General features: G+C 36.4%; 2 protein-coding genes across 5 annotated transcripts; one reads left to right on the top strand and one right to left on the bottom strand.

Annotated features, from left to right (window-relative positions):
• Nucleotides 1-216: 216 nt before the first annotated feature.
• LOC115441755 lies at nt 217-20,280 on the bottom strand. Of its 4 annotated transcripts, none has more exons than XM_030166653.2 (14): nt 20,017-20,280; nt 16,326-17,409; nt 15,970-16,100; nt 15,607-15,888; nt 15,263-15,459; nt 15,055-15,192; nt 12,123-12,357; nt 9,222-9,451; nt 7,150-7,344; nt 6,362-6,586; nt 5,815-5,882; nt 3,174-3,300; nt 2,041-2,234; nt 217-1,744 (listed from the first exon to the last, which is right to left on the bottom strand). In XM_030166653.2, the coding sequence occupies exons 2-14, from the start codon at nt 17,360-17,362 to the stop codon at nt 1,327-1,329; spliced, it is 3,477 nt and encodes a 1,158-aa protein (XP_030022513.2). In that variant the 5' UTR covers nt 17,363-17,409; nt 20,017-20,280; the 3' UTR covers nt 217-1,326. The 4 variants fall into 4 exon arrangements, with proteins under 4 accessions (XP_030022513.2, XP_037296231.1, XP_030022511.2 ...); XM_037440334.1 differs by lacking the exon at nt 20,017-20,280 and adding an exon at nt 17,896-18,119; XM_030166651.2 differs by lacking the exon at nt 20,017-20,280 and adding an exon at nt 17,490-17,647.
• Nucleotides 20,281-22,800: 2,520 nt separating this feature from the next.
• Nucleotides 22,801-24,962, top strand: LOC115441760 (acetyl-CoA acetyltransferase B, mitochondrial). Its single transcript, XM_030166660.2, has 3 exons — nt 22,801-23,057; nt 23,235-23,423; nt 23,827-24,962. The coding sequence occupies exons 1-3, from the start codon at nt 23,010-23,012 to the stop codon at nt 24,847-24,849; spliced, it is 1,260 nt and encodes a 419-aa protein (XP_030022520.2). The 5' UTR covers nt 22,801-23,009; the 3' UTR covers nt 24,850-24,962.
• Nucleotides 24,963-25,608: the final 646 nt, after the last annotated feature.

The raw sequence follows: 25,608 nt of genomic DNA, 5'->3' as shown, positions 1-25,608 counted from the left end.
AAGTTCCAATAAATAACCAATTCAAAAATTCACGTATAACTTAAAGTTTTTGATTTATTCATAGTACTAGTTATGTGGGTGACTTACTGTACAATTTCCTTATCGTGGTTGCCGAATTAACCCACTACGCCTCTGGATCCTCATATGGAAAAAAAATTACCTGGTATGCATTTTAAGCAAGGAAGATATTCGAACCACACGAATAAAACACAAGAATATAGAGTAAAAATGTTTTATTATCTAACTTTGATAATCGCAACAAAGTGGAATGTAAAAAGAAAAAATATTAAATAATAAAAAGAAAAAAAAGTACAAGTGCTATAAAAATATGAAAAAATAATTATATTACAAAATGACACGTAAATTAAAATGTGATGTTTCGTTTCTCCAAAAATAATTCATAGATGGAAGCATGTGACGTGACTAGAACTAAAAATTTTGAAGAACACAATCAATAAATGCTCGAAAGGAACTAACAGAAGCTGCCGATAAAATTAAAATGTTTCTCTTAAATCTAAATTGAACAACCGACTTGCTTACTGATCTAAATTCATTGTACTTGACATCCATATTGAACTGAACAGATCGTGTCGCATTACTCTTGTTAACTGGTACAAATTTAATTACATCACTTATACACTGTACTGTATAATAGCCACCCTTGGGTTATACTATTTACGAAGTATCGACATTTGGCATCCACAAAAGTGAATGGAATGATTCATTCTGTATTACTGACTGCTTAACTTTGAATAAAATACGAGAAAACTCCGATCTTCAAGCCTCCGTTTTTAGGAATAACATACATTAACTTATTATAACGAGAACACATTTCTAGTCTGAATTTTTCACAATAATTCAATAAAAACTTATTGTTACCGACGCCTTCACATTTTCTAAGCTCTGAGTTATTATCATTTCTTTTAAGTATACTGTGTAAGGGTAACCCTAGCCTAATTAAGTCTAATATCATTGTAAAACTAACTTGATGGCTCATACATTGTGCTCACATTCAAAATGAGGAATTACGATAACAATACGTGATAAAAATAGTGGAGTAACTAACTGAGATTCATCTACAAAAATATTACTTCAATTTAATAATCTTATTACAAACTAGCATTAGTAAGTAAAATATAATTTTAACATAAAAATCTAACACGAAACTAGTAACAGAGTTCAAATTACAGTCAAAACAAATAGCTACCTTGAGGGATTTCGTTTAACGCTACATACTCGTACATCTCAACCGTGCAGACGTAAAAAACTTCATCGCCAACGCACCAAATGTACGGCGATACAAACAAATTCGTGATGCTATAAAAATCATATCACAGAGGCAAGGCTGCGCGTGTGCGGCTCGTTGTCCGTGTCCAACATGGCGGACATGGCCACCGTGTTCGAGATGGGCTCTGCATCGCGCACCAAATGTTCATGACTGGTGGTCAACGCGCCACCGTATTTGAAACTCCTGCGCAGACTGGAGCGGATGCTCTTGGCGGAGTCGCTCTTGCGCACGAAAGACCTTCGGAGGTAATCGCGGGTGAGTGAGAGCGAGGTCCTGGAGGTGGAGGAGATGGGCCGGGGCCGGTCGGTCTCGTCGGTGAGCGTGAGCGTGGGCGTGAACACGCCGCTGTAGTCTGGCGGCTGCGCGGCGGCGTCGCGGTCCACAGTTTCGCTCAGCGTGATGGGGATTTGTGATGTGTCGTCGGTGGCCGACGGCTCGGTACGCGCGGACGTAATCCTGAAACGATTATAATAATGTTTTACATTGAAAATATACAGCTATTCTATAAATAATAATGCATCTTTTTTAATTTAAATGCAGAATGCGTTACTACTAAGATTACTTAAATTTAAAAAATCTCCAAAACTTATTCACAATACTTAATAATTTGACGCATTTCACTGCACCTATATGATATATCTGCTAAGCGTTTACCTACACATAATGTGTCACAAGTTTGAAGAGAAGCAAGGAATTCAATTTAAGAAACAGTAGTCTCACACAGTGAGTATACTAAGGTAACTAGTGGGTACCGTCTAAGTGTCCGGAAGCTCCTGCGCAGCGTGTTGAGCAGACGCGCGCCGGTGGCGGTGGAGTAGGAGGGCGGCGGCGTGTACTTGGGCGGCGGGTCGGGCGGCGGCGCGGGCGCGGGCGCGGGGGGGCGCGGCCGCGGCGGCGCCGACTCGCTCGCCGTGCCCATGCGCGGGCGGTACAGGTGCTGGATGCGCTGCGGGACAACACTACACATTACACACGAGTACTCAGCGCAATCCATCTCTCATTCGTTTGGTAGCAGAAATGGTCAGGCGATAAAATACAAGTCTAAATTTAAGAAGCTGCCTAGAGTCTAGAGTCCTAGACAGTCCTTAAATTAATTAAACAAACCCTAGAATCTAGATAGTAGGTGAAAAGGTCCTTCGCCAATTTCCGAATCCTTTCTAAATATGAAACCTCAGGCAAATTGCATTTATTTTATTGTAATATTACCCTGTGTTATTTGTCAACATTTGAATGCAGAATAATTATAAGCATACACAGAAATCTATTTCTATACCTGTAGAAAAACATAAAAGATGCAAGATGAATACTATACTGCTACTCCCCTTTTTATATCGAGTATTTTACATTTAACAGTGTCTTAAAATATCGTTTTGTCACTTAATAAAATAAAAAAAAGAAAAAAAAAATAAACTAGCAAACAACGGCGCATAATATACATCTGTCAACTCATATTAATTATGATTATTATTTTCCAGGCAGACTAGCAAAAAAATAAATGTTTATAAACAAAACACACCTTTACTTACCCATTTGTAGTTCCTATAAAAGCAACCCAGCGAGATTTCAAATAAAGAATAATATCTATATCTCGTCTAAGTAGTTGCGAAACTACAAAGGTTTAAAATATACAGTATGTTTAATTTTTACATAAAAATTTGCAACTGCGAAAATTCTTACCAAATCTTCAACATACTCGCTAGCTCCTAAGTCCTTCGCAGCGTAAGTAAAACGGCCACTGTTACTAATTTATTTTAAATTATAAAATAAATTGCTAAAAGTAGTATTTACATAACGAGCATACTAGCGAGTACGATAATGCAGTTTCAAAAATCGGAAATTATTCGCCATTGTTGATCGTAATTACTGTGACGGCGCGTATAAATACCTCTAGAATGTCAGGCGGTCCTTTGTTCATGTATCTCCACGTCTGTATGAAAGCTACGATCGGTAAAATTAACAGAGCAGTCTGTTGCATGAGCACTGCCACTTGTCGGCACCATATTGGCCAGTATCTGTAATGGACCAATGTTTACTTAGAAATAAAATATTATCTTTTTATAATATATACAGGGTCATGTTGACTTTGCATTAATAATTGAAACCACATACTCGTCTTTAAATCTGCTAACGGTGTGCCGAAAACAATCCATGGATGACGAATGTTTATCAAACATCCTAGATTTCATTTTTCAGATTTTTTGATCATTCTGTAGTTTAATGCGAATATGGCGTGTGCGGGAGTGTATATCTGACTAAAAGTGTGTGCTTGCCGCTGCAATAAATTATCTTTGTGCAAAAGTAGTAGCATTCGGACGTGTAAAATTTAAATTACTTTTTATTTTGATAACTTACGCTTTTTTATTTTACGTCTATGATTCGATTAACTTATTATAAAATATTATTCTCAAGAAGATAAGAATGGAGGTTTCACTCAGCAACGCAATGTTAAAATGAACCTATATTAATAATTTATAATTTAATCCTATTTCTTTTTGGAAACCAAAAATACATGCGATTTAGTTATAGAAAGCAATTTTGATGTATTTTTTGGGTCAATATGTAAAGGAGAATGCCCATTTTTGTATGAGAGTTGGGCTACGCTTGCGTCTGTACAAAACCTTCACAAAACTATAGGGAATATATCCTAATTTTTATACAAATTGAAAACAATTAGATATTCGATGGGAGTTCGGAGTAATCAGAATTTTTATAGCGCGGTTATTTTGAGGTTAAGTATGGACTGCAATAATGTAAGGTAGAAAGTACCTACGTGCCTGATTAAGTTCAATATTGCAGTAACTACTTGTTATTGCTATAAGCGATTAGTGGACGGTCTTTTCACCTAGCTTTAATTGCCCTCATAAGAAACTGATAGGTACATATCTGATAAGACGAAACTTCAATAAAACTTCTAACATAGTGTGGCGGAATATTAGTTTTTTCACGAAGTATACATATGTTACCTGACTTTTTGTGTATATGTTTTTCTGACTTACGACTTATTCTATTACATGAATTACCTAATCTTTATTTCCACCTACCATTATCTCACTCCAATATGGCGTCAACACATATTGTAGAATAGATTCAGCTTAGTTTTTATGATCGGTCGTATGCCTGACGCCAACCCTATTTGGAGGATTCCGATCCCAGGCAATTCATGTTAAAAATACCGAGATAAAATGTTGCTTGGCCTGGAAATCGAACGCAGGAACTCACTTCACAGCCTGATTAGGCTAATAGTTAATTATCACAGGGAAAGAAAAATAAAACCAGAAATACGAAATCCGATGCATATTTTTATATAGATGTATATTTTTAATAAAGGTACACATTATTGGCGTCCCAAAATAAAAACAAGAATTTGATATAGCTGCAGCTCGTTTATGTATAGGTACTCCTGAAGGGAGTGAATGACTTCTTGCAGCGCTGGTCGGGTCATGTCATGATGTTGTCTGTGAACCTCTCTATTAGCTGATCTCCAGCAGGCAGCATAAACTCATTCCAGTCTTAAAACCTAAAATATAATGTAGAAGATGAGTAAACGTGTTCAGATTATTATTATTGTTAAACTATTTTCTTTAACTTTGGCAAAATATTTCCCACATTATGGGTATGTTAATAATAATCTACATAACTTACAAACTGGACAGCTCGTCCAAGAAATATACTTGTCGTTGCTGTGGCGCCGCAATGGTGCAGTCAATACACCGCCGGGATATGCCGTCTCGATTAACTATCCTGGGTCTAGGCTCTAGACGACATTGTGCTGCTAACTAAAAGCCTTCCGTCTCAAAGTTCGAAACGCACACTATTCACGTTGTTTTTTAACAGACGATTTTCCGACTCAACATTAAAATACATAAGAAAAACACTCCGATGTTGAGTAAGATAAAAATATGAAAATATTTTAATGATTTAACATTCAAACAAATCTGAAGTGTCAAAATGTCATTAATTTCAGTTGCCAGAGTAATAAAAATCTGTACCCATATATTCATTAATTAAAAATAAAGTCCAGACATGTTTTAGCTGACTATTGTTTTTCTGTCAATGCAAGTAAAAGTCATTATGTGTTTGATTTATGGAACAATTAATATTTTCTCTTTTTTTACCAGCTATTTGGAGTTTGGTCATAATTATTAAGTAAAATATATTATTTCATAACAATATATTTGAGATGAATAATATATTTAATACATATATTATAGATTCAAGTACGGGCACATTTATTGTACATAAACTTTACTTTTTTATTCCATTTAAAAAGGGAATTTGTTATGAATTGGTATCAATTCGCCATATTGGCAGTAAATTATCCGGTGTTTCATTTGCAACAATTAAACAACTTTTTTTTTCATATCTTTTAAACCCCCATTCGCTTATGACTGAAATAAATACAAATGAAGTAATAATTAAAATGATAATTTTTCGTGGATATTTGTTTAAGACGCATGACTGACGCAAAGATAGCCTGGTTTTGGGCATTGTCCTTTACTGATGCCTAAAAATACAGTAGTACGCACCCAACAGGTTTCCTCCACGTGTAAAGTTGCCGTTGCTGCCCCACTCGGAAATCCATAACACATATAGCCTGAAACAGATTATATGCAACACAATTAAACAATTTTTCGGATTTTATCGCGATTTTTATATTTTAATTTTCCCCTGACGTTTCGAAGGCTATATGCAGTTTAAATCTTCCTGGTACAAAAAAATATCAGCACAAAAAAAATGACAAAATCAGATGACGTTATTAACGACTTCGCTTTCATAATATTCTTATAGATTTAAAAATTCCATAGTATACTTTTGGAAAAAACATTCTTAGCCTATATATAACCATAAATATGATAGTCTAAGAGCCCGTGAACCCCAGACCTTCGTTATTTTTTAAAAGCTGAAAGTTTGTCAGCGCATGCTCCCAACACAGGTAAGGTAAAATAACGAAGCTCTGGGGTTCACGGGCTCTTGCCCTATGATCTTTCCACATGTCAAATCTGTCGAGCGGTTTTTGCGCTTGGTATCTACCAAGCGGTATACTAGTAACAGTGAGGTAGTGCGAGTACTCACACACAGCAGCACGGGCAGCACGACGGTCCAGGTGAAGCTGAGCAGCGCGGCCAGCGCGGCCGACGTGCGCGCGCGCGGCCGGTACAGCGCCGTCACCACCGCGTCCGCCGCGTACGGCCGCCCGCGCACCACGAACACGCCCGCCGCCAGCGACACCTGCACCGCCGCCTGCCACCACGCGCCCACCCACGCGTAGTCCACCAGGTGCACGATGCGGATGCCGGCCTGCGCGGCGCCCGACACACACATAATACCACATCGTCTTCATAAACAATATAATAAATATTCAAACAACTTTACACAATATGTTTCAATGATACTATACATATTCAAATAAAGAAAAATCTTAATTAGCTTTTAGTGTAGCTATAGTAATATATGTGACATTTTTATATGGTACCTATATTCCGAATCACCCTGTAGATTTTTAATACATATTTTCAGAATTTCTTACAGTGAAAAATACCTTGCCATAAACAATATTGTAAATTAAATTAGAGAAGCATGTATATTTCCCCCTACTTTCCACAATGTTCCTAAGGAAATCCTAAAGGACACAACCATAAAATGATCATGATAATATCTTAAACTTATTATGTGCCAGACCAGCGTCTACTCGTAAAGTCTAATACAAACGCTGTAACACAATATTACACCGATTTCACAACGTAGTAGAATAAGGCCAAAACTGCGTGTTAGTTGTGGTTTCCTATGTGGTAATGTAATATAAGAGCTTGTTTTATTCAGTTATAAATGTATCACCTCTAGCGGTACAGTAAAATACTCACATCAGTACTCAAGAGAAGTCCCATAGCCAATCCAAACACGCAGCTAAGGAAGGTGATAGTGGTCTCCCACACGCGCAGCGCCTTCGCGTTGAACGCCATGATGCCTGTGATGACGCAGTGCCATATCGCCAGCTGTTGCGCGATCCCGAACATTATCAGGATGAAGTAGAATATCACCGCCCATGCTGGAGACAGCTGGAAACAGAAAATAGAAGATAGAACAGTGCGTTATATTAGATATGAAATATATTTTTTTCTAATCATGTAAAATTATTTAATTATTTTTTTTGCTACGTGCACGTGCATATTTGAGCCCACTGCACCTGATGGTAAGTGGAGTGGGATCCAATAGAATGTCGACTGACGAGAGATGATTCCCCTCGACCGTCGACACAATTATACTGGCCCGTTAGAACCAGATATACACAGGCTGATCCCGGAATGCGTCACACTTACATGGACAACTTATAGCGGGTTTTAACACTTTGTGTACGGTGGTCGCTATCCGGGCCTATATAAATGGTGGTGTCTCTTTAGAGAAGCCGTCAGAAGATTTAATATACATTTTTGTATTTTTTATGGGTTTACTTAAATTTACGGTAGCATTAAATGAGCCTTTGATGATACCGAATCACAATTAATGTTTCGGCCAAGTGCTTCACTTTCTAAATTTGATTACTCACTTACTTTCCTCAATCATCATCTATCTTATCAAAGAGACGATTCTTATACGCTCAAACACGCTATATCTCCTGTAAGTTGCTAAGCAATTGGGAATCCCGCAGACTACTTGATACTGCATCAGCTCAAAGTTGTTTTGGAAACATCGCTAAATGTACGAATACATTAAATTTCTAATCAATTGCATTAATTAGAGAAACTAGGTATCATTAGCATCAGGGACGGTTCTGAGCAGCTATCTCGGTGCAACAAGATACCCCAGGACCGTCCCGTGTGCGCCGAAGTAGGCCACTGCGGGATTTGGTTGGTATGCCGGCGTAGGGTATACAGGGGCTAACCGCGACCGAATCCCAAAGGATTCGTTCCAATATTCGCTCGGATGATGCTATACTCTCGAGTGTCGAGATTGGGCCATAAGACCGGTGAAACCAACATAACCGTCCCACTCACCATCCGAAGTCATGGTAGCGATACCACGTTATTGACCGCGAAAAAAAAAGGTATCATTAGCATGCTAATGACCTTCAAATACCTGAACAGATCTTCATAAATTATAACTAAAAACTATTTCAATCACAACAGCTTTCAAACAAATTACGCACCAAAATCTGTTATGGAGGTATGAGCACACATACAGACAGACAGGCAGATACACACCATAAACATCTCACCCCTCATTTTTGCGTCAGGAGTTAATAATAACAAAGACCACTTCAACTATAAGGTGATTGATTATTCAATTACATATTAGCAATTTAAAAACACCAATGAATCGCAACAGCACGCGATTTTTAACAGAATGGTTTGTTTTTTATTGCATAAAATTTCCATTTCTTCCGCAATTGATCACGAGGAGTAATTATTTGACGAGGCAGCCAATTTGTCAAACAGGTTTTAAATAGAATACAAACATTGCGCGTAAAGAAAAAATATTGGTTCAGTGTGAGTCTTCAAAATTGTTAGCACTACTTAACGACTGATTTATTGTGTTCGGTGTATTTTAAACTTTAATACAGACGGACGTTGATATTGACCTAATAGATGAACAGAAAATATTTTTATATAGACAAAAAAAATACTGGTGGTGGAACGTCGGGGCCGTCTGGGTAGGTACCACAGCAATGTCTATTTCTACCACCAAGCAGGATAGGCATGCAATGTTGTGTTCCCTTTTTTATATATTGACAGACTAACTGGACATAATAGGGCTTAAAATTTTATGTTTCACGCCTCAGTCCTGCCGTTCAGTAGCACGTAGTACATTTGTAATTCAAAGTCCGGTATAGTGTTTTTACTGTTAATGGGCGATCATATCGATAGCGATTAGCGAGCAACTTCGTCGTCTAAAAAGACAGAAGAAGATTAAATAATAACAGTGAAGGTAAACTCACGACGTTAGCGGGCAGCACGGCGAGTGTAGCGGGCACGAGCTGCGTGGCGAGCTGCAGCGGCTGCCACCCGCTCTGCGCACGCGCCGCCGCGCCCGCGCCCGCGCCCCCGGCCCCGCGCCACACCGTCACGCCCACCAGGCTGCCGTAGTGCCCCATGTACCGCGCCGGCGTCGCGCCGCTCGGCAACGGCTCCGACAGCGGCCACAGGAATTGGGATAATTTCACTGTTTCTACAAAAAAAATATATATATATTGCTCACAGCTTCGTGCACATGAAACACTCTTCCCAGGTTAAATGTACCACTGTGTACTTCTCTGTATACTAATCGGGGACACAGGCAATGCCAAATTTAATCTAACTCCGTTTAGAAGTCTCTACTTTTACTTGTATATTGTAAATAGCAACCAAATTTCACATACTTTCACCTTTATTTAGTAAAATTGAGCACCAGTCGTATAATATATATACTGTCCCATTACTGAACACTAGCCTCTTTTACTGCCGAGACAGTTCAAGCCAAAGTCCACCATACTGACACACACGTCTCATCAAAAAGTTAAATATGTTCCTTGGGTTTTGAACTTGCGGCTTTGTCAGAAATTCATTCCATTCACAATTCAATCTCAATTTAATATTGTTTTAGATTTCATTTTCATAAACCTCGCCGAGCAACAGGTTAATAGCCTGCTCGTAAAATTGGTTTGTACTCCGCGCCGATATAATTGTTAGTCTTTTAACAAATATTAGTTTTAAGATGAAAATTACGGACTCAAGTCTCACAGTTAGTGACAATTACAACACAAAGGAGCACACAAGAGCACGCACCTATGACTTCTAAAGTAATGTGAATATTCTTTGTGAATTATCTCTTGCTTTAACGAAAACATCGTAAAGGTACCCGAAGCTATGTAAAAGTCTACCAATCCGCACTCGGCCAGCGTAGTTGACTAAGGCCTAATTCCTCTCAGTAATAGAGGAGGCCCGTGCCCAGCAGTAGGACAGTATATAATAAAGGGCTTACATTATACAACACAAGACAAAATAATTTTAATACGTGAGACATAAGTTTAAATTAATATCATCACCAATGATTTTTACAAACATTTTAGCATAGTGTTTCAACGTCACTACAATCGTAAATAACGTTGCTCCATGCGTAGGTCGAGCAATTAATTTGTATGATTGTTGGAAGAAGCCTGATTAGTCCGAGACGAATACCAATAACGTCACCCCGATATATTAGGGACAAAAACTGTCAACACCTACTCACTATAAACCGCTGTCGCAAACCCGCTAAGATATCTTACAAAGCAGATGTTACAAAAGAATTTATCAACATACTCGTCCATTCAAACATTTCCATACAAAAATTACATTTGGGGTCTTCACAAAGAATCTTTGAATTATCATTGGCCGCACGTGCTTATTGCAAGTGTGTTGCAAGATTACGCTCCACATAACACCGGCGAGTGTTGGGCAAACATAATCGCGTTACGTTTTATAACGCTCGGATCTTTTGTTCTCATAGATTGTTGGCTATATATTGACGAATCGTCTTAGTATAGTGGGAGCGCATGATCCGTGAGAGTCGAAGTTCAAATTCCAATTTCCAGATTATAGACTTTCCCACCCGCACACCCACCACTACAACTCCTGTAAGCCAGGATCAGCAGTGGCACGCACCGTATGCATGTTTTATGACACCGAGCGGTGAAGCTCGGCGAGTCTCAGGGAAAACTAATTTCTCATTATTCCGCAACTAAATTAATCAAATAAAAAGACAGGAAGGAGTTGGAAACATTAATTGTCCACATCCCTCAATAACAAAGCGGAAGGCAAAATAATTATAAAATTCCAGATTAGCATAAAATATAATTTTGCTTTGCGATTCGAAAAACCAACGTGCATTTTCTGGAATTGTGATATTCCCAATATGGCAACTGGCTAACCGCTATACAGAAAGGGATGTATTAAGATCAGCACTAGATGCACGGCTGTCTACCCGATCGAGGTACCGCCGTGAACATACGTATCGTCACAATTAGAAAGAACGGTTTAATAGCGTTAAAATTTTACGATACTCGTAAAGTCATATGACCGATTGTTTAGACACGCTCTCGCGGCGCTAATTCGATGTTTTACGATGACGGTGACGGTTGGAAACTTGTGACGTTTCAACTACATTACGCTGATATTTCATGGGTATATTTTTTGCGATAAGAGTGTGTGCACGCGTATGCATGTTTATACTTAAATAAGTCCGAATGACGACAAATCATTTACCTTTGAAACGGGTGAAGGCATCTAAAATTAAATACCTACCTGTGTTGAATACAACTTTAAAACAACAAATTTATACAAAAACTAACGATTACCAATATTAGATAGAAGTCCCCTCCCATTGATAAGAACTCCCTGGATAGATATACTAATATTATAAATGCCAAAGTTCATGAGGCTGGATGTATGAATGTATGTTTGTTCCACTTTCACGAAAAAACTACTGAACGGATTTTGATGGAACTTTACATTAATATTGGTTATACATCAGACTAACACATAGGCTACAATTTATAATGGTTTTGTGTAATTTGGTCATAATATAACGATATATATAAAGCAAGTTGGAAAAAATCTATCTTGGCGTACGCTGCCTAAACCGTTGGAGTTAGACAAAGATGATGAACCGTAGGAATGTTTGTCTTAAATAGTTCTAGATAAAAGTCCACGACTGCATATACCTTTTATGTGGAAACCACTATGACCAAAATAGTGAGCCATAAATATAATTAAATCGAATACTTTTTTAGTAGGACTTTGATCCCGGATCCTTCACGCGAGTGAAACCGCAAGCAAAAGCTAGTAAACTATAAAACATTAATTTTATCTAAAGGACTTACCGAAACTTCCCGGTATATACGCGTAACCATAGTTCTTCAGTATCTGTACGCAAGTATTGGCCAGGAAGGAGGCCAGTAAAAGCACTGCGAAGGTAAACGCTACGATACAAGCACTCTCTTTCTGCAACATGACGTTGGTCTTGCTCTGGGCGTTCTTGTGTGAAGTTAGCTGCATTATACACGCTCCAAGGAGGCCCCATGTCAGGAATGTTTCCTGAGCGGCCGCCGCCCAACTCTGAAAGTGATTAACTGATTAATATAACAATATTGATTGCCTTGCTGGCGTTATTGATTGACTCGCTGGCGTTATTGATTAACTCGCTGGCGTTATTGATTGACTCGCTGGCGTTATTGATTGCCTTGCTGGCGTAAATATTGAGGAGTTGGATTCGTATCCCAGGCGAGCAAGCTGTTCCCTATCAGCCTGAAGTCTGGAATTTGTGTCTGATATAGGGGATAGGCTCTCTTGTCACCCCTCCAGCCACTCCATGAAACAAAATATACTTTTCGCGAAAAGTGGATCCATTAATCGCGCTTCTGTCTACCATTTCGGAGATGTTATACGTGTGTTTATTTAATATCATAAATTATCTTTTTAATATTTTAGTTTAGATGCATCCAAGTTAAAACATGTAGATTTTTAGGCAAATATGTAATATTTTTGTTGAAATCTACATATTTTTTTATATCATTCACACCCGATATACCTTAATAAACAAGTTTTCATTTAATTTCTCCGATGGTCGACATAGAATCATTCTAATTTACACAAATCACATAATTAGACAATAAATACGCAATGTGTTAGTCATTGTCACAAGAAAGTGAGCAAAACTATTTTAATAGCAATATTCGTTCAAGGTAGCCTGTTAGCATTCAAATAAATTACTTTTCGGCGTACATTGTTATTAGAGTCGGAACTATCGGAAGTTGATGGGCAGGAAATATTTTTTTATCAATTTATTGTATCCGCTACGAACGCGGCATCTCATTAATACTTTAAATAACGTTTGTACGTGAAGCGAGTTCACCTTTGATAAGTCGATGGAGACATTAATAATTCTGCACGTATTTCATTAAACTTCGGGTAGTAGCCGATAAATCTATACTAATATTATGAAGAGGTAAAGATAGATTGATAATTATTTATTGAACACCACATAAGTACAACAAAAAGAAAACCTATATATAAATTAACTATAGCTAGTTCAATAAAAGACGGTCTTATCGATAAGAGTGATTTCTTTCAGACAACCATAGGGTGAAATTATTTCTACAGAAAAGTTGGAGTGTTGGTTTATTAATAAAGTTTCTACTTTTGTTTGTTTATAAGGGGTAATGTCTGGAAGTACTGAACCGATTTTGAAAATTCTTTCACTAATAGGAAGTTACATTACTCCTGAGTGTTATGGGCTACTTTATAATTCCAGAAAATATTTGACTTGGAAAACTGTAACGCGGGCGAAGCCGTGGGCAGAAGCTAGTTTAAATAAAATGTTACCTTACATACAGGACTTAAAATTCATTTTAATTAAGTCAATGACGATATCGTTATATTCTACCTAATTAACCTTAATGATGAAAACAGTTTACAGCCACTCAATTAAAACAAAAGTGCAACACTGTTTTTCACATGTTCTTGTTTATAAACTATATAATTAGATTTATGTATAAAGGTGACTGCAGTTTGGTGCAGAGAATACGGGCAGGAAAACAACAATAGTAGAAAATGGTAGGGTAACAAATACCCTTTCGAACTGTCAATTACACGAAAACAATAGCAAAAAATATCTAAAATGCGGAATTATATTTATGATCATTTTTCTGAATCTATAATATTACCAAGTACACCAAAATAACATAACATCAAATAAAACTACTTTTCTGATTATGTCGCTTTTTTTTTATTTTATAATTTTCTCCTGACGTTTCGAAGACTTTGCAGTCTTCATGGTCACGGGTAGGACAGAAGTATTGGTCGTCCGAAAAATCAAAGATATAATATCTATCTAATTTAACATTAAAATAACACGAGAAATACTTCTAATATTCGCGTAAACATAAGAAATCATTATGCAAATAAATTGAACAGTAGATAGATATGCGTATACAGCATATTGTTTGATGTTTCGTATTATAGCCTTTCATCTCGAGCTGTCGCCTCCACACGCGACCTAATTTCTATCATCCGCTCTTTAGATCTATTGACTACAATTGGCAATATGATATCAAAGCCAACTCGATAGGATCTCCTTACAAGCAGGCCAAGGCGCTATAAAAATAATCCTGTGGCTTAACGCGACACGAATCATCTCTTGATATGAATGGTTATAAAGATTAAGTACTTGTGTATGATAATGTAGGATTTTTTATTGTTTGTAGCCAGTAGATATCCTCTTCTGGCACGATTGGACAGTATTTGAATTACTTGTAATTTATTTATTTTTTTTCTAAAAATGTAATTTGTAATTGGTATTTCAAATATTGGTATTATATAATATGATAAGCTTGGCTTCAAAATACCTTTTATATTAGTCATATTAATGGGAGCATTTTGCAGGAAATAATTATTCTTTCTTCAACAAGAGATTGTTTGTTTGACAGTAGATTTAAAAATCTAGTTTTTATGAAAGGAAATTCGTCTTTTATTAAATAGGCTGGACTGGATTAGTTCCCTTCTATTTACATTACCTAACAACTAACTGCATTTGGTATTTCCAATATACACTTTAAAAATATGATTTATTTTGTTTTTTAAATGCATGCAAGATAGTATATTTTTATTTGTATTTTAAATAAATTCCCATCTCTGCCTATAGAGATGTAAAGTTCTTTGAAATAAAATAAATTAGATAATAGTGTCGTCATATCGAAATATATTCAAATTAGCTTGCTTTTATAAATAGGACAATTAATCTTCAATCATACTCACGTTACTATTAATGAAAAACTCGCTCCATTCAGTCTCAGAAAATATATTCGTAACAGTGTCATACGGTATGAGTGTCAGCAATTTGGTACACAGCACGAGCGTTCCGCATATCGGCAGAAATATCAGCATGTATACCGCCTGCAACCAAACACGCAATGAGAGCGTAACACGTTACCATTCCGCGTGAAAACAATGTGACCACACGCACCTTGCCGTACGATCTCAGCCCCTTGCTAAGAGCCACGAACACTATCATCCACACCACGGCCAAGTTGAACGCCACTTGGAACTTTATTGTCCCAAAGTATGCGTTCGTCCCCATGCTCCTCTGCAACACTTCCCCGTGGAAGTACTGCGGTATCGTCTCCTGGATCTTGTGAGTGCTGTTTTTACCGACGCCATCTGCTAACAATGTTTTTCATCAACTTCCTCGTTCGTAACAACTAAAAAGCAATTGACTAAATTGCTCGGCCTTCAATCATATTTCCTGATTGATACCGCGCAAAATTCAAACAAACGGATATCGTTCGTAGTTATTACGTAATGTCTTACCTTCGAAACTGAATTCGTGCGGTAGGGTCCATTTGTACCTGTCATTGGATGTTATAAATGCATCTCTGAAGTACACGAATATCCAGGAGAGGCCTATTATGCTGTACATGCCGATCACGGCTTGCGTGAGGAGCAAGGACACTCCGACGCCTTGGAAGATAGGCGATATTCGCCACATGTCCACGGGGCCTGCTTCCAATACATGGCCCAAACATAGATGCAGAGTGAACAGCGGTATTCCAATCAAAAACGATAATATAAAAAACTGTATTATGAAGCTCGCTGCAACAAAAATAAATTCAAAGTCATCAGGATATTAAAACAAACAAATAAATCATTCTACGTATTTATTTAATGTCTCACCTCCAAAATCGACACTGAATATGGCAAATCTTGAAATATTAAATATCCCCACAGTGCAGCTGAGACACGCTAACATAGCGCTCATACGGTGTGGCCACACTCCAAAAGGAGGTTCCTCAGTCTCATCGTTTCTGAAAACATCATCATTTCCTTATCGGATCCGATATGTTCACACATCAGATTTACATTATGATTCATCAAAATCACATCCTATGACCTCATTTTTGGGAACGAGTGAATTGCAAAATTACGAAATCAAGGTTAGTACATAAAATTTCGTTCATATCAGAAGGTCTTGATGCAATTGAAAACATGACATTTATTTAACGTAACTAACCAAAACAGTTATTTTTTACCTCTCATCAATAGTGCTGGCGGCTACTTGATTAACAGGGGCGATGTTAAGTGATTCGTTAGAGGAGCTCGCCGTGCTCGAACTCCTGGCAGTGCTTCGGGCTGTGTTCTGGCTCGCCCACTCCGCTGGGGTGATATCGCTGTCCCCGGGGGAGGGAAGGGACAGCGTGCGATTCATCAACAATGCTCTACGTCCTACGATCAATGGCCCGGACGTCCCATCCGTACTAAGATTGGCAGCAGTCACTTGTAACTGAATAGGCGCACTCGTTGGACGCATATTCACGTTATGCTCCAAGAATAATATGACTGGTAAAGTGAGTGGCTCACAGGACTGTTGCGCCGTGATCGCTGGGAGAACGATAGGATCCAATCGCCTCATTGAGTTCCGTAAATTATCATGCGTTGTGCTAGCTCTCTCCAACGTCACCATTGCTTGCCGGTCGTTTTCAGATAGATCTGAAAAACTTTTCGACCGTCCAAGAGTCGTGACCTGCGGTCTCTCGGATGTACTCTGTGACATATCTAGATCCTCTAAAGAGGGTGCGGAGGGCTGAATGTTTGTGCACGTTACTACTTGAGTATTGTCATCCATGGAACTATGTGCCTCGGACTGATCCGATTGCTCGTAACCTTCACCAATACATTCCTTAATCTTGCAAATGAGATCTTCCTCATCGCTGTCGAAGCTCTTCGTGCCATCGTCCAAACACGCCAATAAAGACTTATCTAAAACTTCGTCTAAATCGTTCAATATGTCCATAAACTGACAGAGTGCGGTCGCTTGAAATTCTTCGTCGTTTGTGATGTCGCTTGATGCTTGTGATGAAAAGTTTGAGTCTGATTTGTAACATTCTGGAATTGTTTTTTGTAGGTCTTCCCTGAGATCGCCGTCATCGGAAAACTTATCTAAGTCTTCACTATATTGATCGCTGTCGTTGCTTTCGAAAACGCTGCTAGAGGCGTCACTCTCCGCATGGCTTCCTTGTAAGTTTTCAGTTTGTTCGTACCGACCTTCGCCCGAGTTAACAACTTCCATTTTTATCGCATGGCCTAAGTCATAGCCGGCGCGGTTCGATGTTGACCCTGTAACAAGCACCTCACTTATAATAACATTGGATGCATCACAAACATCAATACTGATATATAACAAATTCAAACAGCACATTTTGAGATGACAATTCTCCACAGCTTGTACATGGTGTCTGAGGCTTGTGCAGGCGTCGTTTATGATGTTTATTTACATATGAATTACGGTGCTAATTAGCTTAATAACTGCTCTGAGCACAGGATCAAATACGACTAAATGTTAACACACTTACGCCAAATGACTTTACGACACAGCTTGTAAACGAAATGAATCATAGGGGATTAGCATGTGCAGATAGGTATGGTAAACTAAAAACAAACGGACACCTCCTATTTAACAAGTTTCACGGTATATCTAGGGTTCATTTTGAACAAGAATGTTCTCACCAAAAGTAGGGTACTCATTATGATGACTCAGAGCTACAGTCACCCAATAACAATTAGTGAAAGTTTGTGACTTAGGACAACTAGAAATTACATTACCTTTTGGACAAAATTATATTTATTGCTTGAACTCAAAACACTTATCACAATAACACTATAAAATGTTTTCTCTAATTAGTGGTAACAGTAGCTCTCCAATTAACTGCACAACTATGAATTCACCACAAAACACTATGCAGTGCAATCCCTTATCACATCTGTGATTAACTGTTCAAGATAAGACACTCATAAGTGGAAAATACATAATAATATTCTGTATAAATACTAAGAAATACTTTCGCAACACATGCACCTTAATCAGCTGTTATTACAATTATGAAATCTCACATATTTTAGTTGATAATTGATAACATAACCACCTTGCGTATAAAATAAGTTTCAGTGTACTGAATGTTTTAGGACCTTGATAATTTTAGACCTGAACCCTTTTAAAATAACTACAGTGCCATTTGCACTTGTCTAAACATCACTACATAGTATAAAACAAAGTCGCTTTCTCTGTCCCTATGTGTGCTTAAATCTTTAAAACTACGCAACGGATTTTGATGCGGTTTTTTTACTAGATAGAGTGATTCAAGAGGAAGGTTTATATGTATAATAATAATAATGTATAAAATAGAATTTGAAGTGTTTGTTTTCAACAGTACATAAGTTGACTCGAGATAGGAACAAAGACTGAAACAAACTGCTACACTATAGTTTTCACTGTGTTTATAATGTATTTTGACTGCCTTAGTGGCACAGTAATTGTGAGTGGGGGAACTACTACTACTCTCAGGATCCAGGTTATAATCCTGGGTCAGGCAGTGATATTGTTTTTTTTCTGCTCAGTATCAGCCTGAAGCCTGGAATTTATGTTCGATATGGTGAAGGACTCACCCCCTATTACATCATAGGACACACATTGGCGAATAGTAGATACCCTAGTTATACCCCTACTAACTCCTTCGGCAATAAAGGTGTGATATGATGATTTCTTATATTAACTGATATCTGATTGAAAACAAATAATACATTTTCTGTCATCACCTAATGGGAATAAGATTAAAACAAAACAATGGTATATAAAAAAAGGTGTGACCATCTCATGATAATTAAATTTAGGAATCTGACAAACAACCTCAGACATTAACATGGTAGTCATATCAGAAAGGCGATACAACAATGTTACAGAGGCAATATAAATACCTAACTGCCAAGGGATAATCATCTCTCATCAACATTCTATTGGATCCCACTACTTACCATTAGGTGTAGTGGGCTCAATTTTCCATACCTATAATATAAAAATATATAATAAAATGATATTATAACATTACAGTATATTCATTAATACTGTACCTATATCCCAAAGTGAACAATGTGTTATAGATAATTCTACTTATGTGATATATGCATTGTTTACGATACTGAAGGATTGTATCAAGAAACTACAAGGTTACCACAAATCAATAACAGATGATTTTATATTGAACATACATATACTATATTTGTTTTTTCGACACTTCAAGTATATAATAATTTTAATAGAAAAAAGTTTTCATGAATAAGCCTACAACTATTAAATATTATTAATAGTTATCAAAGTTCTCAGACGCCCTAAGAAAAGTACAATGTATAAATGTTATAGTTATGGATAAATTGAAACTTAAAAACTTAATTGAAGGATTATTTAAAGTTTTCTATGCAGAGTTGTACCAAGTACTAATTAGCACATATTCAAGGGAAGGGCACACACAATTTAGTGTATATATCCTAAAATACTCAAAGAAATGTTATTACTATTATAATAACTAGACAAAATGAACCATCCAGATATAAACAACTAAGATATATTTACCACTCATTAAATAGCTTCAGATCTGTTATTACTTCTTGTTTTATATGTAATAAAATAATATTTTCATCAACACATGGTTCAAATTAGGTCTTAGAAATGTCTAGTTAGTGGACTAGTTATATCTAAATAATAATGTAATTTAAAATGACTAAATTTTCTTATTTATTGACTAAATATTTTCTTAATTTATTGGCGCGGTTAAAGCTATTGGTAACAATATTATAAAATATTCCATTGTTATTATCGTACATATTTCTTATAGAGGCAAAATACAGTACAACTGCATAAAACAAAAGATAAAATAAAACAAGTGCACTAACCTGATTTCCTAACTTTGTGGATACCTTCCCATCGATAGTTGTCTGCCTGCTTGTCACTATGTAGAATATGAAATTTTAGCACTCATTTGTTTTAACATTTCGCACTTGTCATAAAATTATTTATTATTTTGTTTCGAACACTACATAGTCATTAACACGATTTTTAATAAGTATCAAATAAAACTAAAAAATCACAGTTTATTACAGACGAAGCTTTAGAGTGGTACTTGGAAGCTTTTTTATTGTACTACCAAACGAAAGGCAAAGGTAAGCCTATCGTAAGTTGTTACAACAATTTTGGAAAAAGTGAGAATTTCATAAACACAATATTATTTGAGATAAAGGCCTACGTAATAAATATAAAATTAACGTTCATCTTGAATAAAGCATCTTTTGTCCACCTGTGAAATTTTAAAATATTGCATCAACACACTATAATGTTTCACTTACACTGTCGTCGAATGCAGACGAATGTCTCCGAACATAGTAAGATGAGTAAGTATTGGTACTCATCAATATATTGGATGTTTCACTCATAAGTTATAGCCGCATGGAATAATTTGATCAAGTAATTATAATCTATAATTTACTTGGAATTCGCCCGAGCCTTTAAAGTATAATATTGTATTATAGCAATATCGGCGCACAAATATTGTATCTCGTATTTGCCGTGATCCTCTACCAATATAAAAATAACATTGTGTATTGCACATAAAGACATTTTTCGCGAGAAAGTATGATCTAAATTTAATTAAAGTCCGTTCATTGATTTGAGCGTTTTCTTTCATAAATATCTTAATATGTAAACTTCCAAATATCTTTATAGTCCATTGAAAAGTTACATTTGGTGTTGCGTTTTTTAGAGGACGCAATTTTATTTTTTTGAAGTGTAGGGGGTCAGTCTAAAGCTAAAACCAAGTTTGTGGGGTCGCCACCCTTGTCCTACGGCCGCTATCTTGAAAATAGGGGTTGAAATGGTTTTTACGATGTATCTCAAACTATTTATCTGACAACAAAAATGTATAAATATTTTTTGTTGCAAATTAAATTCTCTACAACTTTGGTCTAGTAACTTTTGTCGTAGAACTATAAATAAAAAAGTTGTAAGCGAAAATGTTAAGAAATTCAATGTTAAGCAATGTCCATTGCAACGTCATCAGAACGTGTGTTTATAAGGTTCATAATACTTTTTTTTGTACTCTTATTAATACCCAAATACCCTAGGGACCATTAGGGAACAAAAGAACATCTGCCTGCTATTATTATTATTTTTTCTAACCTCTCTTATTGTAAGAATAGCTGATAATATTGTGTTGAAGTTGTCGTAAGTAAGTTAAAAAGTAGTTTTCACTAAAGTTAAAATCGTGTCTAAAATCATTCGAAATCGTCTTCACAATTAGAAACAGAATAAAATACATCCGCACGTACAGAAATATGTAGTACAACTAAAAGATATAAGTTGAACAACAACTTCAACACAATATTATCAGCTATTCTTACAATAAGAGAGGTTAGAAATAATAATAATAATAGCAGGCAGATGTTCTTTTGTTCCCTAATGGTCCCTTAGGTATTTGGGTATTAATGAGAGTACAAAAAAGTATTATGAACCTTATAAACACACGTTCTGATGACGTTGCAATGGACATTGCTTAACATTGAATTTCTTAACATTTTCGCTTATAACTTTTTATTTATAGTTCTACGACAAAAGTCACTAGACCAAAGTTGTAGAGAATTTAATTTGCAACAAAAATATTTATAAATTTTTGTCAGATAAATAGTTTAAGAGATACATCGTAAAACCATTTCAATCCCTATTTTCAAGATGGCGGCCGTGGGACAAGGGTGGCGACCCCACAAACTTGGTTTTAGCTTTAGACTGACCCCCCCTACACTTCAAAAAAATAAAATTGCGTCCTCTAAAAAACGCAAGGTAAGGCCTAAAAAATGTAACATTTCAATGGACTATTACAACCTTTCGGTTAGGTAAGTATATGATACATACATGCAAAACATATTTTCAGACAGCTTCAAAAACTTCAGACACTTTTCGCAAAGAGTCAAAACTCTAATTGATAAAGGTGACAACAATTACATTATTACTAAGCTTAATGTATACATTTCCCATTTGTTGTAGATAGAAAGGTTAATAAAAAAAAATGCGATAAAAACCTAGACAAATTGTACTTTATATTATGAAGCATCCTCTTATCACCTAACCCAAAATAAAATAAAAATGTTTAATGATCTAGAGCTATAAAAAATACTACTCATAAGTAGATGAGCAGCTTTAACTTCGTATTTAGGTATGCTAACTATATAAGTACCATTCTTAGCAAAATTCTTACCAAAAGTCTAGCAATATATCTGTAATAAGGTATTTGAATTTTCTCAACATAATCAGTTTATTTTCCGGAAATACCTTAAGTGCTGGAAATCGAATCGACTGTGTGCACTATACATAAATGACTCTTTTACATTTTGTAAACGTTTTTCTCTCTAGTAAATATGTATACTGTATAAACGGTACCTACCGGGACTACTGAGTGTGGCGAATAACACAGTTTCTAAATATTTTTTAGCGTATACGTATTATATAGGTAATACAATAGTTATGTAACTTAATAAAACCCTATATTACCGACATGAAATATATTAATGGTATCTTGATAATTATAACAGTTACAATATTTGAAATAAAGGTGTGTCGTTGCTTAGATTTTGGATCACGTGAAACGAAACGAATACGGCCGCCCGCAGGTCAAAGTTTCTTTTCATTGAGCAACAACTTTTGTAAATTTTTGGTTTTGTACTTTACGTCTATAATCATAAAGCATATAACTAAATGGCAATATGAAATATCTGAATAGATAAGTTTTATGTAAATGTTTTTTTATAATTTCTTAGCGATAAGTATTATCACTTGCAGTCAGTTTCATCTTTTGGTTTTGTCAGACAATAATCATAAAAGGTTTTTTTAATAATACATCATGATTTTTCTAAAAGGAAATAGAATAATTAGCATAAGAATGCTGCCAGTAAGTACAGTTCTGTTGGTTTTTCAACCAAACTTATGTTTTTTGTCAGTCGTTCTGCGTTCATCAACCCTCTCGGTAGTCGCTAAGGCCTGATAAATAAATTAAGACATATCGGTTCCTCCAGGTTGTTCATTTATCGAGTATAAATATTTTATAAAGCATTTTTCATTCTATTAGATTTTTAAAACCATGGCTGCGTATTCGACGAAAGTTTCGCTCAACGAAGTAGTGATTGCCTCTGCAGTCAGGACTCCCATGGGATCTTTCAGAGGAAGCCTGGCGAGTTTGTCTGCCACCGAGTTGGGTGCTGTCGCCGTCAAGGCCGCGGTGGAGAGAGCCGGTATTCCTAAGGAGGAAATTAAAGAGGTTAGTAGAGTTTATTTACTTTCACTCATGTGTGCCATTGATTTACAGTTAAACCTTGAAATCATGCATGTGGAAGAACTGTTAGTTGTGTGGCATAATAACCTGTTTTATCGCATTAACTGTGATTTGTCATGATTTTTGACAAGATTGCTTTTATCAATATCTGCCAATGTACCCAGTGATAAGTGAAAAATTTAACTTCTATTTTTAATGACATAATATCATTATAAAGTATCATTATCTAATGGTGATTGCCTATACTCATAATCATTATAATGATTGTATTCTCCAGTTTAACAATCAAGTTGATTTAATTGATGTTTTTTATTGAATGTCGATGATAAAAATAATTGAATCTTCAACATACATAGATGTTATTATATTAGACTTTTTTTTGTTTTAGGTATATATCGGAAATGTGTGCTCAGCTAATCTAGGTCAAGCCCCAGCCAGGCAGTCTGTTATATTTGCAGGTCTTCCTAAAAGCACAATATGCACTACAGTGAACAAAGTCTGTGCCTCTGGCATGAAATCTATTATGTTGGCAGCCCAAGGCCTCCAAACCGGAGCCCAAGATGTTATCTTAGCAGGAGGTATGGAATCTATGTCTAATGTGCCTTACTTCTTAAAGAGAGGAGAAACTCCTTATGGTGGTATACAATTAGTAGATGGAATAGTGTTTGATGGCTTGACTGATGTCTACAATAAATTCCATATGGGCAACTGTGCTGAGAACACAGCAAAGAAATTAGAGATCAGCAGACAGCAGCAAGATGAATATGCTATGGCTAGTTACAAGAGAAGTGCTGCGGCTTATGAAGCCAAGGCTTTTGCCGACGAGATTGTCCCGGTGCCAGTCCCACAGAAGAGAGGTGCCCCACCAGTCATGTTTGAAGCCGATGAAGAATATAAAAGGGTCAATTTTGAGAAGTTTAACAAATTGGCCACTGTTTTCCAAAAGGAGAATGGCACCGTCACTGCCGGTAATGCTTCAACATTGAATGATGGAGCTGCTGCATTGGTGCTGATGACTGCTGAAGCTGCGCAAAGACTGAATGTGACCCCTATTGCAAGAGTGGTTGGATTTGCTGATGGTGAATGTGATCCAATTGACTTCCCCATAGCTCCAGCGATTGCTATTCCCAAATTATTGGAAAAAACTGGTGTTAAAAAAGAGGATGTGGCTCTGTGGGAGATCAATGAGGCCTTCAGTGTTGTAGCTGTTGCCAACCAAAAACTGCTAGATCTGGACCCAGCTAAGATTAATGTGCATGGTGGAGCTGTTAGTTTGGGTCACCCTATCGGTATGTCTGGTGCCCGTATTGTTGTCCACTTGTGCCATGCTCTTAAGAAGGGAGAGAAGGGTGTAGCCTCCATCTGCAATGGTGGAGGTGGTGCTTCATCCATCATGATCGAAAAGTTGTAAGTTCATAAATACCATGACAATTTTATTTCCCTTATAACTTTACCACTGAGCCTTTTATGTTTGCTGTTAAAAACAGAATGTGTTTGAATGTTGAAGCTTTAAAAACGACAAAATATAATATTGTTAAAAAATTTATAATATGTAAATATTAAAAACAAAATGTTTATATTGCAATAATTGGTTAATAAATCAAATATTTTTTTTAACATTGCAATTTTAATTCCACCTATTTTACATTTCCAGAGCTCAAGCTCAAGAAGGAAAACCAGTTTTGACTTTTTACACTAAAGACCCTTGTAGTCTGTGTGATATTGTGATGGAGGAGTTAGAACCTTATAAAAATCTGATTACAATACAGAAAGTTTATATTGATGAAAAAGAAAACTTGAGATGGCTAAGGTTGTACAGACATGAAATCCCTGTATTATTTTTAAATGGCCAGTACTTGTGCAAGCATTCATTAAATAAAAATGCACTTGAAAGGAGGTTAAGGTTGATTGAGGAGGAAAAATTGTTTTCATAAATATTTCAACAAAAAGTTTTATGGATACTGTAATTGTATCACATTTCTATAAATCACAGATAAGCAATGCTTTGGTATATGTAGAGACCTTTATTATGTGTACTGTAGATACATTTGCTTCTAAATGCCTCACAATGTGGCTTATTTCTTTATTTGTTTGTAATATCGTATCGAAAATAAACATTGTTGGGTTAGATTGAATAAATAAAGTGTGATTAAATTACTACAAATTGCTA

This window comes from Manduca sexta, chromosome 19, assembly GCF_014839805.1.
Source record: "Manduca sexta isolate Smith_Timp_Sample1 chromosome 19, JHU_Msex_v1.0, whole genome shotgun sequence".
Taxonomy (NCBI): domain Eukaryota; kingdom Metazoa; phylum Arthropoda; class Insecta; order Lepidoptera; family Sphingidae; genus Manduca; species Manduca sexta.
This window is presented reverse-complemented; position numbering and strand designations above follow the sequence as displayed.